The sequence below is a fragment of the Lycorma delicatula genome, chromosome 1 (assembly GCF_047948215.1).
Source record: "Lycorma delicatula isolate Av1 chromosome 1, ASM4794821v1, whole genome shotgun sequence".
NCBI classification, from domain to species: domain Eukaryota; kingdom Metazoa; phylum Arthropoda; class Insecta; order Hemiptera; family Fulgoridae; genus Lycorma; species Lycorma delicatula.
Window position 1 is genome coordinate 399,870,664 of NC_134455.1, and position 18,212 is coordinate 399,888,875.

An 18,212-nucleotide genomic window follows, 5' to 3' on the forward strand; every position below is an offset into this window, starting at 1 on the left:
TGAGGCTAGTATATAATTATTTATACCTGTTTTTTTTTTTTTAATCTTGGTTTTTGTTACTAAACAATTTTAGTTAAATATTGAGAAATTAGAAATATTATAGACTAATAATACCAAAACACTATTTATAATGCTGATCTCCATGGCAGAATTGTGCCATTCAAACATTGCTTTTTCTATTCTGTAAGATTAATTATCCTCCATCAGTAACTGTTATTAGGCATTAGAATGTTGTTTCTGTGTAATAAATAAATAAACAAATAATCAAAGAAAAAAATAAATAACTGAACTTATAGGAAGTTTATATGTCGCAGGAAAATGATGAAAACAAAGATTTGATCAAATCCCTAAAGTTGATGATAAATTCACGGAATATGTTAAAATTACAACTCTGTGGGGTGATTTCCTTAAAGAAAGTAAGTGATTTGATCAAATCCCTTAACTGTTTTAGTGAAAAGATGAAAGAATATTATTTAGATATTAAAACTATTTATTTAGTAAACCATGCATTATTAAATGTAGAGTAGGTAATGTAACAATAGTCATTTAAACACAAATTATTTATTCAAAACTAATTTTAAAATAACTTTTAACTTAATTACTAATTAAGTTATAAGGTTTTTCCATAGTTTTTTTTTTCAATTAGTTTTGAATAAATAATTTGTGTTTAAATGACTATTGTTGTATTACATACTTATAACCATACATTTAATAATGCATGGTTTACCAAATAAATAAGTCGTCACACCTTCTACCCTTCATTATTTGATGTTATTTGAGTCTTGACTTGTTTATTTCATCTTTTCACTAAAACAGTTAAGAAATTTTATCAAATCACTTACTTTCTTTAAGGAAATCACCCCACAGAGTTGTAATTTTAACATGTAAGGATTTGATCGAATCTTCATTTTTATCATCTGCCAGCGACATATATATAATAATGTATAATTGTGAAATAATCATTTTTTTTTAATTTACAAAACAGGTTAACTGTTACAGAAAACTACAAATGAAATTTTATCTTTTTTAAATCGGATGTCGATTCCTACTACTTGAAATTATTTGTTTTCAAGAATGACAAATTAATTAAAATAACGTTAATATAAAATCTAAAAATTAAGTAATTTTGTTCTAAAATGTATATTTTTTTAACGTATCATGCAAAACTGCATTTATAAAACTTTAATTTCAAGAAGTCTTATATAAGTCTAAATAACTTGAGATTTTCTTTTAAATCTTGTCAGTCATTAATTTCTCAATAAAATTTTATAGTAGAAACAAATTTAGTAGTTTGTAAAGAGCCTTAATAGAATTATAAGCCTCCCATCATTACTGAATACCTATTCTTCTTATGTATATTAACATCTGAATTATAAATTATCTCTCGGTACTTTCTTAAAAGGTTACAAAGAGCTTTCAAGACCACCCATTAAGTGAAATTTCTGGGTGTTTTATTAGATGATAAATTCTCTTGGAACAACCAGACTGATTTTGTTTGTAATTATAAAATCAAAACAAATTCTTATGCTTAAAAATGATTAAGCTTTTCATTATTAATAAATATTTATTACACTTACATATACTCCTGTCTGAAGTACAGGAAAATACAAACTACTAAAATGGGCTACAGATTACTTTTTTATTCAATAAAAGTGAATCTTGAAAATAAAAATTTAGAAAATAAAAAATAATTATTTACACCTTACATGTATTTATGAATGAATTTTGCTAAAAAGAACAGTAATTTACTTTAAAAAAAAAAAAACAATTTTTATCAAAACAGAATTGGTTTTTGTATAACTCAACACAAAACTACAGCTGATGATAAAGTTTTATTTTGTTTCTATTGCAATTTTTAATAAATAATATTAAATAAATAAATAAGTGTGTGTGTGTGTGCATGATAAACTACAAAGATACAATAATACAGTGATAGGCAGAATAAGAGAGATGACAAAGAAAAGCTATTTATAGATCATGGATGGCACATTTCTTATAATATAGCCTTAATATTACTATTACTATCATCAGAAATAGTTAATATACAAAAATTTATCATCACTTCTTCAAAGTTCCAGTTTTGCTAAACAATTTGTAGCTGAGTGAGGAAAGGGAAGCTGATGGAGAGAAAGCAACGGAGATTGAAAATTAAAGTTTTACAGGAAAAATTAAATTTAAGACAGGGAGAAATATGTTCATGAATAGATTTATTTATTCATTTAAATTGTAAGAAATTGTTAAAAATTTATAAGAAAATTTAATTTTAATTATTAGCATATCTCCAAAATAATTCATTATTATCATGACTACTTACTACGACTATAGAGATACTATATACTTCCTTATGCTTTGATGCTGGTAAAACATTAAGCTAAAAGTGGCAATAGTTGAAGTTGCTTCTCTGAGAGTAATGATGATTATTATATAGCCAATCCCTATAATAAATAAATTTGCTTTTCAAAGGGCTGATGTATATCACCTATATATATATATATATATATATATATATATATATATATATATAGGTATATAGCCTACATAGATTTATGTAGGCTCAGAAAAGAACATAATTGGAAACACTCACATTTTTTTCAGAGAAATCTAGTGTAGGATACTTGTTATTCTTGGAAATGGCTATACTTCTTTCATTAGTGATTTGTATCACATTTCACATTCTTTAGAATTGTTTAGTTATGGTACTCAAGATACAGCTATATAAAATTCACTATAAAAAAAAATTAATTACATTTTTAAATTAATTGATTTTTGTTTTGTTTTTTTTAACTAATAATAAAATGGTATTTTATTTATATTATTTCAGGGTTATTCAAATGATTATGATCCTGAAGTAGATGTAAGTATACCGGCATCATTTGCTACAGCTGCTTTTCGATTTGGACACTCATTATTACCCCAATCAATTGAACGTCGCAGTGTAAATCACCATATTATACTTCAACAAAAAATATTTCATATTTAATGAACATAGATTTTAATAACAGCTAAAATAAATTAAACAGTTTCATAATAAATTGTCAATTCAACAGCTTACTTGCAATATAGACAGATATTCAACAGTTTATCAATTAATATAGAAAAACTTACCTAAGAGACAATAATTAAAAAAAACAATTTGAATTTCCACATCTTGATTACTAGCAATTTCACTGTTTATTTCCAGTAGCATAATATTTATTATGTTCAGTAATAAGAAGCATTCCTCATAAAAGATTATGATTTTTTCATCTTCAGCCTCGCTTAACAATTGTATGAGGTTGTAGTGACCTTCTTTTTTATTTTTCTGTTTAGCCTCTGGAACCACCATTAGGTATTACTTAAGAAGATGAATTAGAATATGTATGAATGTGAACGAAGTGTAGTCTTGTACAGTCACAGGTTAACAACTCCTGAGAAGTGTGGCTAATTGAAACCCAACGACCAAAGAACACCGGTATCCATGATCTAGTATTCAAATCCATATAAAAGTAATTGCTTTTACTAGGATTTGAACCTTAGAACTTTCGACTTTGAAATCAGCTGATTTACAATGACAAGTTAACTACTAGACTAGATGATGGGCTAGGTTGTGGTGACCTAAATTCAATTAAACCTACATTTAATTTATTTTCATTTTACTGGAGTGATTTTTTGATGAGGTTCAGCTGACATCACTGGAAAGCAGTGAGTTTCTTTTATTAAAAGCATTTACTGTTATCAATCAGTTTGGAATATGTAAAACAAATTGTTAGGGATGTAGGATGTAGGGGGTATACTGAAATGAAACGACTAGCACTAAATAGGGAATCTTGGAGAGCTGCATCAAACCAGTCAAATGACTGAAGACAAAAAAAAAGTATATATCTATTATAGTGGGTGTTTGTATGATGTTAATACATTTTGAAAGTTAATAATTACTGGGTATTAAAAACAGTACGAAGGAAATTTTATCATATAGGATAAATGTACCAATTTCCAACCAGTTAAGACTATTTTAACTTTTAAATTTTGTAGTAAATTAGCAATTAAATTATAAAGAAATTTCATAATATAATTCTAAGGTGTTATCTTTATACTAAATTATGGCAAACTCTGTATTAAATTATTGCTTGAAATTGGGTTTCTGATTTGATTTTATAAAAGTTACAAAATCACCAATAATCAACCTCTTTCCCCAGTTACCGACCATAACTGTACCAGTTACTAACCAATAATAAATAACTTTCATGAATTAAATATATTCACATTAATATTTAAAAGATATTTTTATATAATCTATCAAGCCTTTAAACTATAATTTCACGCAACACAAGGTAATATATAAAGGTTTTAAAAACAACACTTTCATGAAACTAAATTTTTATGTAAATGAAGGTACATAATATGTTAATTATCGTGGTATTCAGCTTACTACTGAACATTAAAACTTTTTTATTTTTAATTAACATCAAAAGAAACAAAAGATTTCTGCCTTCTTGTTCTGTCAAAAACTCTAGGTTGTACCAAGTATACTACTTCGTGTCTTTCATCGGTTTATGTGTCTGGAATGTGTGGAAAATGATTTTTTTGTCACATTTCTTAACTTTTCATATACAGGAAACTGAAATTTCACTTCCTTGTACACTTAAAATTTTTCCAATATAATGAGTTTCTTTGTTTCCTGCTTCAAATGGGGATTTTATTAAAGTGTAATCATCCTTCAATCGAGCTTTCTCAAGCTCTTCAATCGGTGTAAGTATTCTAGGTTCCAACAAGCCAGCTAATTCATTGTTCAAGTCCAAGTGGTCTTCAATCTCCAACAAATCAATATCTTCTTTCTTCATTATCTTTCTTTATTTTTGCTTCTTTCTCTGTTTTTCTGTTTGAACTCCTCTTCTTTGTTTCTTTCTCTCAAGTCTTTTCCTTTTATTTTCTTCTTTTAATAGTTTAATTTGTTTTGATTCCCCTAGTATTTGACCCAAGCTCCAGCCCCTATAGCATCTGGAAGTTTGATTTTTTTGCGAGGCTTCCTTCCTTTTTTACTGGTGACTGGGAAGGCCAAACCATGCAGTCAGAAAGGCTGGGCTGATTGAATTTGTTGAAGGCCTACTAGCTTTAGGTGTGACACAGGTCATATTTGGTTTAGGTAGGGATGCTTCTTGAAGTTGATCAACCTGTTTAGTTGACTGATTATTATTAGTTGCTGGTTGGTTTCAATTGAACCATCATCGAAGCTGAATTGATGTACTTTACCCAGACAGAAATCAGTCATCATTAAGTCAGAATGGTAACTAGTTATTGAAATGTCAAGATTAATAAAAAAAGAAAGTTTTTCAGTTATAGGCCCATCTTGAAAAAGGTCAGGAAGCTTACTGCTTGATAGAACATCAAGGTTATTTAAGGTTAAAAGTTGAGTAGAATATCCTTGTTTCGAATCAGGACAGTTAGTGGTTGACAGAATTGGCTTTTCAAGATTGAAAGTGTTTGGAATTTCTGTAGGTTTTCCTTCGGGCAGGTCAGAATGGTTTGAAATGGTCAGAAGTTGAAAGTTCTAGGTTCAAACCCTAGTAAAGGCAATTACTTTTATACAGATTTTAATACTAGATCATGGATACCAGTGTTCTTTGGTGGTTGGGTTTCAATTAACCACACATCTCAGGAATGGTCAACCTGAAACTACACAAGACTACACTTCATTTATATTTGTACATATCGTCCCCATTCATCCTCTGAAATAATACCTTACAATGGTTCCAGAGGCTAAACAGAAAAAGAGAAAGAGGTCAAAATGGTTACTGCTTTACGGAACATCAAGGTTATTAGAGCTAGAATGTCCAACTGTCTTAGTGGACTTGTGACAAATACAATTTTCAATTTTCTTCAAATACATAAAAAAGCTCTTTTGCAAATTTGTCTCCACACCATCCTTCACCACTGCTTTGGTACTCTTGAATGCATGAAGAGGATGTCATAGACTCTAGGAACAATAAATGTTTAGTTTTGAACTGGCATAGTTTGTTGACTACCCTAAAATCATGACTTAAACATTAGCTATAGTCGATACTTTCTAAAACGAGTAAATCCTGCATTTTTCAAATCCCTTCTGCAAAATATATTTTATTACTTCTTGTAAAGTAACTTCTATCAAAGAAGCAAAATTGGCCTTTGTAACTACTATGCTCCCAATCTCTTTCTGCCAGTCAGAAACAATCTTTTTCCAAGCACATTTAATAGATTTGAAAACAGACACATCTGCTGGTTGCAGAATATGCATGGCATTGGGGAGCAATGAAAATTATATCGTTTTTTACAGAGCATTGCAACTTCATAACTGGAAAGGTAATATTTTTATTTTTTAGATAAGGTAACAAACTATTTGCTACATATCCATAAAATACTGGTGAAGTCATTCACCCTTTTTTTGATCTTCCCAGTGACCAGTCAGGGTTAACATTTTGACTTATTTCAGCTGGTATTCTTTCATAGAGAAAAACAATGCAAGGAGGTGTCATATTAACCACAGTATCGAAAGTCACCATTACCATTATACACTCCTTGTTACTGCCCCATACTTCATATAAATCTTTAAAACCCTTAGGCCTATTATTAATGACGTTACAGGATTAGTTTGGAACCCTGACTCTCATCCCCATTTATGATTCTACTAGGCCCTTAACAAATAAATATTTCCTGTTGGCTCAATAATATGCTGCTTCAAATTATCATGACATTTTTTAATAGCTCTTTCAGTAATCAGAGATCTTGCAATGCCAAGAGCCTCTGGCTTTCGAATAAAAATATCTGGGTGGTGCTTGAAGAAAACTTCTAACCACTTCCTTCTGGGTCTTTCCTTGGTGAAAGGGCTGGGTCTCCCATCTTCTTTCAATATTTCCTCTACATCATCAACCAGCTGTCTTGGTTCATCTGGACTTTCTCTTTTAGCTATTGCCTTTAGCCAGAGATAAAGAAGCTCTTCTTACTGAAAAAAATGAACAATAGGCTAGTTAAAAAACTTTACATGACTTAAAAGTTTAAACATGCATACATATAATAATTGCTGAGCTATAATAATAATAAACACCTGAGCCCTAGTTACATTATTGTTAAAACTGTTGAAGGACCTTTTCTGGCATCTAAGGTGCTTTTTTCTTTTAATTTATCCATCATTGTGGCAAAAGGAATGTTGTACTTCCTTTCTGTTTCTCGAATCTTAGGTCCATTTCGCACTTCATTGATGGCATTAACTAAATCATCAACTGTATACTTTTTCAGCATCTGAAACCAATAATTGTAAGGATTAGCTGACTGTATCAATTTTCAACCAGCATTTTACACCAGTACCTGACCACTGGTCGGATACTGGAACAAGGAAGTGTTGTGTTGGGAGAGTGACAGTCATATGTTTTTTATAATAAAGCCAGACCAAATAATGTGTCAGCCAAAAAAAATAAAAAGATCCAATATTCGACCAGCTGGTCGGGTACTGGTGCAGAGATAATAATAATGATAAAAAACCAACCATGCTGTAAGATTTGTTTTATTAATATTATTTAAAAAACAGTTATTTCAATTAAATTCCCATAATTTTTCAGTATAGGAAATCATACAGAGTCACCGAGTCTCAGAGTCAAAATGAAAAAATATTGAGTGGATGCAAGAGGATATTAAAAGTTTATTACTTTGGATACATGTAGTTGTGACACTCATATACAGCAGCCATATTGCCAGTAGTACCAAACATAAAAATTCCCTGTGATTACCAAATTCTCATTAGATTGTTAAATGAAATTTCCCTACATTTTAATTGCCGTTGAATAAATGTTGATTGAACAGACTTTTACAAACATAATCAGGTAAAATATTTGATGAAAATTGGTACCGTATAAATTTAGTAATATTATTTTAATTGTACTTTTGAAACCTGCAACATAAATTTACAACCCACTAAAAAATGTTATAGCACTTTGATTTGACAAAAGTTTGGCAAAGAAATTATACTTAATAATTTATTTGCAGTTAGAGAATTTTAAATTTTAATTTCATCAGTTTCTTGTTTAAATTTTTCAGATTTTTTAAATTTAGTAGAAAATATTCACAGTTTGTTTATTCTTACCCTTGATGATTGACCCAAACTAGTCTACATTAGTAGAGCATATACAGTGAAACAAAAATCATTCTCAAAAAATAACTAAATCCACTTTATGTATTATTCCATGCTAAAACACTGTTTTAGCATGAAATGGGAAAGTGGATTTTTATAGAGTACTTTTCATACCAAATCAGAATGAGTGTTCCAAAGTATTCTGTTACAACATATTTCAAGTTATCACCACCTAAAATTGTGTGTTATAACTTATAATTTTAATATGTACTTGTAAAATATATACAGAATTGTTAGTATTTTTTTAATGAACATTATTAATCATTTTTTTCCTATGACATAAATTGTCATTGAGTTAATACACTGATTAGCATATCAAATTAAACATGCATAGGCAAAACAATGAGTAGTTAACTTTCTTTAGTATGAATTCATACTTAATCTTGTAACTTATATGTGTTTCTTTTTTTATCATGTGGTTTTTATTGTGTAATTTAGTCAAATAATTATAACTGCTAATAACTGACAGGGTACATTTTAATGAGATGAAAGTCTTACATACTGAAAGTGTTTTCAGAATGTACTTAGTAATTTTTTATTTAATTTATATTTAAATTACACGATCACTTTTAAATAAGTTATAATTAAAATCAGATTCAGACTGAATTACTATGTAATCTAAAAGACAGTGTTCAAATTAGGTTAATTAATATTATGGTCAACTTTCTGGATTATGTCAAGATATACCTCAATAAACTGCCACGACACTTCATCAAAACCACAATATCTTAAATTTGTTATTAATAGTTTTTGTACATGTTCAAAGATCCTAGATAAATAAAAGTTAAAGTTATGTAGAGAAATTAGTTACAGTTAGAAGACCAGTAACTTATTATTAAGTGATTAAAAAATAAAAATAATTTTTATAGATTTGGCAAGAATTTTATGGCATAAAGCGTTTACATTTTGTTCAAGGCGAGCGTCGTTTGAGCGAAATGTTGCAGCAGCCATACGACTTATACCAACCAGGTCTAACTGATGAATATATTATTGGAATGTCAGATCAGTTAGCACAAGCAATGAATGATTCAGTCACAGAAGAAGTAAGTAAATATAACATATATATTAATCATAATAATCATAATGCTTATTATTAAGATATAAATAAATAAGAATTGTACTCTTGTTTTGTATATATCTCAAGAAAATTAAATTAATCTTTCTCTTTTTGTTTAAAAGTAATTAGTATAAACTTAGGCGGTAGTTCTTGTGTAGGACTTCATCCATGCCATTCATTGATCCTTCTAAATCCTCTTTACTCTCAACTAGAATTACTATATCATCAGCAAATTGAAGCATCTTTATCTTTTCACCTTGTACTGTTACTCTAGATCTAAATTGTTCTTTAACATCATTAATTGCTAGTTCTATATAAAGATTAAAAAGTTACGGGGATAGGGAACATCCTTGTCGGACTCCCTTTTTTATTACGGCTTCTTTATTATGTTCTTCAATTATTACAGTTGCTGTTTGGTTCCTGTAAATGTTTTTCTATCTCTGTATTTGAACCCTAATTTTTTTTTTAAATGCTCAACATTTTATTCCAGTCTGCGTTATCAAATGCCTTTTCTAGGTCTATAAATGCCAAGTATGCTGGTTTGTTTCTTTAATCTTCCTTCTACTATTAATCTGAGCACTAAAATTGCTTCCCTTGTCCCTATACTTTTCCTGAAACCCAATTGGTCTTATCCTAACAATTCTTCCACTCTCTCCTCAATTCTTCTGCACAGAATTCTAGTTAAGATTTTTGATGCATGACTAGTTAAACTAATTGTTCTGTATTCTTCACATTTATCTGCTCCTGCTTTCTTTGTTATCATGACTACAACACTCTTTTTGAAATATTCCTACTGCACTCTATTTAGAAATATTCTAAATCATCATTGTTGAATACTAATGTAACAAATAACAACCATTAATTCCACATTTGCCAGTACACACATAAATGTTTGATCAATCATCCAACTAAAAATTTACCAGGGCAACATTTATTTTACTCTTCCTATGTATACATTAAAAATATTAAAAAAACGTAATTACTTATTTGGTGAATACTGTATCATTCCCTAGTTGGCATTCCTCATTGTCATAGAACTCTCTGGCTATTACAAATTAATCAATTATCATACATTTATTGCATTATTATCAATGCAATATATTAAAATATTTTAACACAACTTTTACCTTCCCAGTTGCATAGTTATATAGCTAAAGAATAGTACATGAAGTATATTACAAATGATATAGCTGTACTATATAGTGTACAATATAAGGAAGAGTTTACTAATCAGGCCTAATTTTGAATATTAGGATTTTGCAGATCTTGATATTTTGTGCATATAATAGTAGCATTCCAGAAGAATGTACCCAAATGAACATATAAGTATGTTCTGTTTTTTACTTAATATCTCCCTACTGGATGAACCAATCTGGATGAAATTTAGCAAACTGATTTTTCTTTACAGGACATTAATGTCATTTAATTTTTGTCACAGTTAATAAAGAAGATTAGGGAAATACCAACTTTATATAGCCCATATTTCAAAATTTTTCTCAAAGGATAAGTAATTTTCTTCATATTCTAACCTCTATAAAAAAAAAGGTTTTTTTTCTTCTTTTTGTAATTTCTGGGCCCAAAGTCATATTCTTATACTAATTAGATGATTCCATAAAATATTACTTTTATTCACTTAAGTGCAATTTTATTCACTTGTAGTTATGCAATTGTATTCATAGATAGAAAATAATAAGCCTATTTTTTCTTTGCTTTTTTCATCAGTTATCACTTTGCTTGATAACTTTAAACCAACCAGATTAACCAATTTTTAGGAAATTTTGTATGATAACTTCTGAATGCAGGTCATTGATGCTGTTTAATTTTGATTACAATCAGTCTAAGGGATGGGAAGATATGTTCATCAATGTTCCTGTATCATAAAATTTCACTCAAAGAATAGAATAATTTTTTTTATATAATTCTTTACTTGCAAACTTTTGGAACCTGCTGTATAGTTAAAAATAACCCTAAATTAAAAATACGAGGATAAAAAACTATTTTTTTTTCATTTTCATATATCAGAGTAATTTCCTTTTTTATACTTTTTCCTCTTAAATAGTATCTGTCAAACATGAAACCTCAGTACCCAGAATTACATAACTTTCCTTGCTTGCCAAGAAAGTTATACAAATCTTTGCTGATTTGTTTTTGAGATATAGATTACAGATTATGAAAAATTATTAAGTAAAGATTTTCTGTTTGCACTGTAATTTTAATTAATTTTTATTTATTTTTTACTGTTAATCTATTAATATGTTCAACCTGCGATCAATAAGGAATCCTTTGGCCCAATAACATGAGAATAAAATGTGACAAGTAAATTAATTATTATTATACAAACTTATACAACCAAGATTGTATAGTTAATTGAACCTCAACCATCAAAGCACTCTTGTATCTGCTGTCTAGTATTCAAATCCATATGAAAGTAATTTACCTTTACTAGGATTTGAATCACACAACCTTCAACTTCAAAAATCAATTGTTAAATAGCTGATTTGAAATAATGATTTTAACATTAATAAACCCATTGGATTAATTATGATTAATAAATTTAAATTTATTAAAATACTCTCTGCAGCACTAGTTTTTCCATAATAAGCAGATGAATTTTTCATTAGTGCAGTACATTTTCAATGTTTTATAGTAATAATGACAAATGGTTTTGTACGACTATCACAAGAGGATGACTAACAAATTTTTGTACAAGCTAAACTGGCACAGATCTACACATAACAAGCATATGCAGTTTGAAAAGGAAGTACATGATTATTTACCATTGTCTGTCAATGAAAAGACATTGTCTTTTCCACCTAAAGTTGACATTATATATAACTTTATAAAAATCAGCCGATTCTTTGTATAAAAATAATATGTAATATTTTATTATTATCATTCATTTCATACGACACATTATTAATAAGAACAGTTAAAAGTAAGTAGCTTCATGAATAAAGTGAAATTATGAATGATTCATAGACTAGGTTAGGAAACAGTTGTAAATGTCCATGTAGCGAGAGATATTCAAGAAAGTAAATGTATTAAATGTAGTTGGGAAGAAAAATGTTTACAGTCATTGTGATTTTATTTTGTAATTAAATAGGATATCTAATATAAACTGGAATATTAAAAAACTGTTAGGCTACTGGTAAATGTAGTTGTACATTTCGAACAGTTTTAATGTATTGAGTTTCTACTATCTACAGTATATTTGTATCTATACCTGCATATTTATGGTGTATTAATAAATTTTTGGAGGTCCAATGTTACAAATTATGGAATTAATGAGTTATAGAGTTTAATAGGTTCATATTGGTAAGGTTATAAGCTTTTTTGTTTAATTCCTACTTGACTCCTTGATAGAATCACAAAATTTTTAAACTTCCTTCACTTTTTATCTCATATAATGCAAACATATCCAACACCACTCACATTGTAGGCTGTTAAAACCAGTGTTTTTTTAATACAGTAACACAGTAAAAATTTTCAACATTTCACCAACTTACTGTTCATGAAAATTAATTTTAAAAAGAATCATCATTTTTGTGGTAAATTCATACAAATTTTGAACAAAAAACATATCTCTTTATTTAAAAAATAGTTGTGAGTACAATTACATTGATTATAGAATAAACTGTTACAATATTCAGGTAATAAACCATTTGTTTCAAGAACCAAGGCAACATTTTGGGAAAGATCTTGCAACAATCAACATTGTGAGAGCAAGGGAACATGGAGTGCCAAGCTTCTATAAATATCGTCAGTTATGTGGATTAGACTTAATGAATGATTGGATCGACATGATTCCTAATTTTCAAAACTCTACTATCAACCACTACTTAGATCTTTACAGGTAGTGTAAAACATATAAAATTAAATTATTTTATATGTGAACTTTTATTAATTTAAATTACTAAACTTAAACAAAAGCTTTTTTTCTTTGTATTCCTACTTATTTTCAGGTTTACTATTGGTTTTATACAATAAATTTTATCAAAAAACATCATTGTTTTAAATACTGTACATTAAAATACTCAAATACTGTTAAACTGCTGTAAGTCTTGTAAAAATCTTCTCTTAACAGTCTGTAACCCAACCATTGTTTATAATTACAATCATATTCATATACACAATCAATAAAACTAATAAAACTTTTGTTTAATAGATGTTAATACAAAGAAATACATTTAATAAATGACTATTTCTTCTAGAAAAGCATATTTTACTGAAAGACAATTGCACTTTTATCATAGGGGTCACATATTTTACTTTGAAGGTAGCCCTATTTGCTGAAAGTGAATCAATTTGATGTCCCTGCATATAAAGTATGTTCACTGGTGGGCATAAATCTTAAATAAAGCTATTCAAAGTTATCATTTAAATTTATTACCAAGTTGTATTATTCTCAGATTTTATTTTGTTACTAGTATTGATTTTTCTGTTACTTTGATTTAAACAGTCCCTGGGAAAGAAAATATAAATTTTCTATTTTGAACTTTTAAATATAAAATATTGTACACTTATTAAATATAAAAAAATTCTTATCTAATCTTAAACTATAGTTTGTAATGCCATATTGATACTGAATAGAGTTTTGTGTGTATAATTTGTTTAAAGATTTACAAATAGATACTCTATTGACTAATGTTGTTTTCCTACTTATAAAAAGTGAAAAAAAATGTTGAGGTGCAATAGACATTAAATAAACAGATATTACATTAACTATAATCTATAATATTTTCCCAGCTGCAGAGAAAATTATAGTAAAATATAAATTCTCACTAGTTAGTGCAGTATTTATTTTAACCAAGATAAAATAAGTAATTATATTTCTCTGTAGCAAAAACAAGGTTATTCATCATATTTGTATCTTGTAGACAACAAATTATGAAATAGGACAAATTATTGAACAAATAAAATACAGTAAAAAAAAAGGTGATTGCATTGTACCATTAATAAGGATAAGTAGATATTAGGTAATTGAACAATGTATTTACATTATTAAAATTTCATTGTTAAAGTGTCAAATGTCAAGTTAGTTCCATTATTAGTATTTTATATTAAATAAAGTTTATAAATATAAAATGAAAATAATTTTACATAACTAATTCATAAACTCCAATTACTAATTTTTTTTTTTTAATACATCTTTAATTATTTGTAAATTGTGTTTTTGATAACACTAATTATTATTGTAATTTCATAAAACATAACTGATGACATAATAATAAGTTTAGAACATTTCCATTTTTTTTATATCCTTATATTTTTTCTTGTTTGTGTTGATAGGTTTCATATCTTTGTTATACCTCAATCCCTTAATATATTTGTTAAATATCAACTATTTCATCTATGTAAGCATATTGTCATTTTCATCCACCTGACTGTTGAATTCATCCCATAGCTTTTTGTGATGATTTCTCCCATTTTATCTTTATTATACATCAGAAGAATATTTTCCCAACCGAGTTTATCAATCACTTATACACACATAGGTATATGTATATTCTTTATTTTAAAATCAATAAGAGAACATTTGAATCCTAAATTTCTAAACACACGGTAGATTATTAGCTCACAATCAAAAAATTCTTTTGTTTTCATTTATTCTTTAGAACATCAAATGCTCAATAGAAATCAAAATAACATTTATTGATATTGTATTAATTGAAATTATCATCATAAACATTGCTACAGGTTAATATATAATCGATAGCATACCTTTAATAACGTTTTATTAAAGAATATGAAACAGGAACTAGACATTGAATAATTCAGGTAATAAAAAATAATATATTATAATATTCAGGTTTTATAAAAAATTATAACCATTTAGTACATATGGGAATTCCATCAGCATCTCTGATGAATTTGTAATCACAACCTCCATCATCATGAGATTGCAACATTTGTAAAAACAAATTCACTAATTCTTTTAATTAACCATTCATTATTTATTTTAAAAGATATTTTTAAGCTTTTATCTTTAATGACAACTTTTAAATTTGTAAATAATAAAAACTCATATTTAAGCATTTCCTTCAAATATATAATCACTGGTATTGCTAGCTTATGGCCAGCCTTAATAACAGACTTTTTATTTTTATTTTTCTACTATAATGAAATTCACTATACATATATGTGCACATGAATATGAAAAGTAATTTTTGTAGTGTATGAAAAATGCCATGCCTGACCAGGATTCAAACCCGGGACACCCGACAAAAGACCGAGATGAAGGCCTTTACACAGATATTCAGTCGTTTTAAACTGATTATGCTTTTGTTGAATGTTATTGTCACCTGGAGGGCCACAATTAAACTTTTTATGGAACGTATGTTGAACTATGACAGATTCACATTTAGCAAACTGTAAAACACAGGTTTCTGATTAGAAGTCACTTTCTTTGGCTTCAGTGGTGCTGTCAAGCAGAGAGATAGAAAATCAATCTACGGCCATGAGAGCAACTAAAATTGTCTTTTTTCTTTGATTTTACTGTACACTTCAACGACTTTAGTGGGAAAGTTTATTGTTGAGGTTGTTAGTACGGATCTGAGACATTCAGAAAGTGGCTCTTTAATAGTTAGATCTAGGCGCAGGGCCTTCGTTCCGCGGTTAGGTTTCTAGCTCAGTTCCTGAGGGCGACGTGGTAGCTGCAGGTGTCCGTTGTCTTCATTCTGAAGGCATAAACACGTAAATCTATCTCGGAGTGAATTTTTACCGATGTAGATGTCCCTCGGGGCATCTGCATCGGTGGCATCTCTGCGGGGCCTGGACTGAAAGCTGTGTGGCACAATCAGTTTGAGGGAGAGAAGATGTCCTCCGTTAAAGCCACTACTGGCTAGGAACGGAGGGGGTGGTATAGCAACCGGACACGCTACGAGGTGGGATCTTCTCCCCTCGGGGGGAAATCGAGATGTACACTTCAACGAAGAGATATTATTCCAATTGAAACACTAATATGTTTTTTGTACACCGATACAATAAAGATATGAAAAATCTTACAATCCTTCTAAAATTTTAGATCTTAAAAATTATTGTTAACTTTGATACTTTAATCATTTCCATGCATTAATTAATTCTGGAATTTTAACTTTTTAAAATCACATATAATTTTTCAATAAACTTTTATTTTCTCCATATTTTATTGAATTATGATTTAAATTTAAAAAAAAATTATTTCAGCCATCCAGAAGATATTGATCTGTGGTCAGCTGGTGTAGCAGAGGTTCCTGAAAAGGGGAGCATGGTGGGACCAACTTTCACTTGTATAATAGCAAAAACATTTCGTGATTTAAAAAGGGGTGATAGATTTTGGTATGAAAATAGAGGATGGCCAAGTTCCTTCACACCAGGTATTATAAAAGATTAAGATACATTATATTAAATATATATATATATATATATATATATATCTACTAAACTTAATGAACTAATCATAAAGTAAAATATCAGATGTAGACTTTTGAGAAATTTTTTATTCTAGAATTATGCTTATTTATTAATACTTAAGTTGTTCATTAAATTTTGTGTCATATTTTTTTTATGTTTATTTAAAAATTTTTATTGATTTTCAGTTGATAAAATAAAAATAATCAAAAAACGAAATGCTGCTTGTATTAAATGGTTATATTACACATTGACAATAATAATAATAATATCTTCTCTATAAATATAAAAATCAATGTTTGTTTGTCTGTCTGTTCCAACTTAACTCAAGAAGATCTACCAGGCAGATTTGTCTAAAATTTTGCACACCTACACTTTGAAGCCCTGCGATGAACATAGGCTAATTTTTTTGGACCTCTGACATAACGGTTGAGAGTTATCAGCGTTAAAGTTACTTTTTACTTTTAAAGTAATCAGGTATTTTTTAACTGAGGGGGGAAACCTCCCTCATTTAAAAAAAAATTAAAAATCACGTTGTTTTTTCCAAATTATCTACCGAAAATGTTTTCACAGTTGTTATATAGGAGTTATTTTTTGAAGGGGGTTTGGGGGCGCAGCCCCCGTGTTGGTAAATAAAAAAAACGGATTTTCTGTTATCAGATAACGTATCTAAATTACATGAAATTTTTTCTAAAAACATTAAGCTCAACTTGGAGTAAAGTTGATAATGTCCAAAATTTTCCAGTTGAAAAAAGTGCCGAGCGAAGCAAGGCCTGGCGGGAGGTCTGGCAAAGCCGGGCCGATCAGCTAGTTATTTATAAAAACAAAAAAATACAATGATATTTTACGTAGTTATAAGTAAAAAATAACTGAAAAGTTTGCCAAAAAAGAAAATAATAATTGTACATAGAAACACTTTATCTCCATATATTGTCCATTGTGTATAGAACTGTCTCCATTCATTTTGTCCAAAGCTTTCTTCTTCACCCATTTATAACCTCTAATCTTCACCTCATCTATTAACTTTGTCCTTCTTCTTCCTCCCTTCCTTTCTCCTTCTACTGACCCTTCCAATGCAGTTGTTAAGATTCCACTTCCTCTAATCACATCAACTAACTTATTTCCTTTTCTTTTTTAAACCTTCTATTTAAGTGCTCTATCTTCTTTAATCCTGTTCATTACTTCCTCATTCCTCACTTCATCTGTCCATCTTATCCACCCTTCTGCATATCAAATCTCAAAAGCCTCAACCAGTTTTCTCCTCTTCCTTGTTGTTCATGTTTCACTTCTAAAAACAAGATACTCCACACGGCATATATGTAGCATTTGGCTAATCTCTTCCTTAACTCCAAGTTCAAACTTTTACTATAATAATTTCAAAAAGTAAAGAATATTTAGTGTGGGCTTTTCATCACTATATATATATATATATATATATATAGTCACTGTATAAACTTAACTTCCTATGTTAAAAACAATTCCAATTATTATTTCAATGAAATTCACACGAACTTATAATTAACAGCAATAGCTTCAAAAACAAACATTTATGTTACTCTCTGAGAAGAATATCAAAGGTAACATTTATCCATCTTTCAAATTAAAATTATTTCCTTCTTAATAAGTCCA

General features: G+C 28.6%; 1 protein-coding gene and 2 pseudogenes across 1 annotated transcript in view; 1 reads left to right on the forward strand and 2 right to left on the reverse strand.

The window, feature by feature from the left end:
- Positions 1-4,434: 4,434 nt before the first annotated feature.
- LOC142317414 (uncharacterized) lies at positions 4,435-5,215 on the reverse strand (annotated as a pseudogene).
- Positions 5,216-5,419: 204 nt separating this feature from the next.
- Positions 5,420-7,251, reverse strand: LOC142318546 (uncharacterized; annotated as a pseudogene).
- Positions 7,252-9,072: 1,821 nt separating this feature from the next.
- Positions 9,073-18,212, forward strand: part of LOC142318011 (fatty acyl-CoA reductase 1-like) — a 46,830-nt gene continuing 37,690 nt past the window's right edge. The window contains exons 1-3 of the mRNA XM_075354542.1: positions 9,073-9,180; positions 12,845-13,047; positions 16,380-16,549. Of these exons, the coding sequence (XP_075210657.1) occupies positions 9,073-9,180; positions 12,845-13,047; positions 16,380-16,549 (481 nt within the window). The remainder of the gene's footprint in view (positions 9,181-12,844; positions 13,048-16,379; positions 16,550-18,212) is intronic.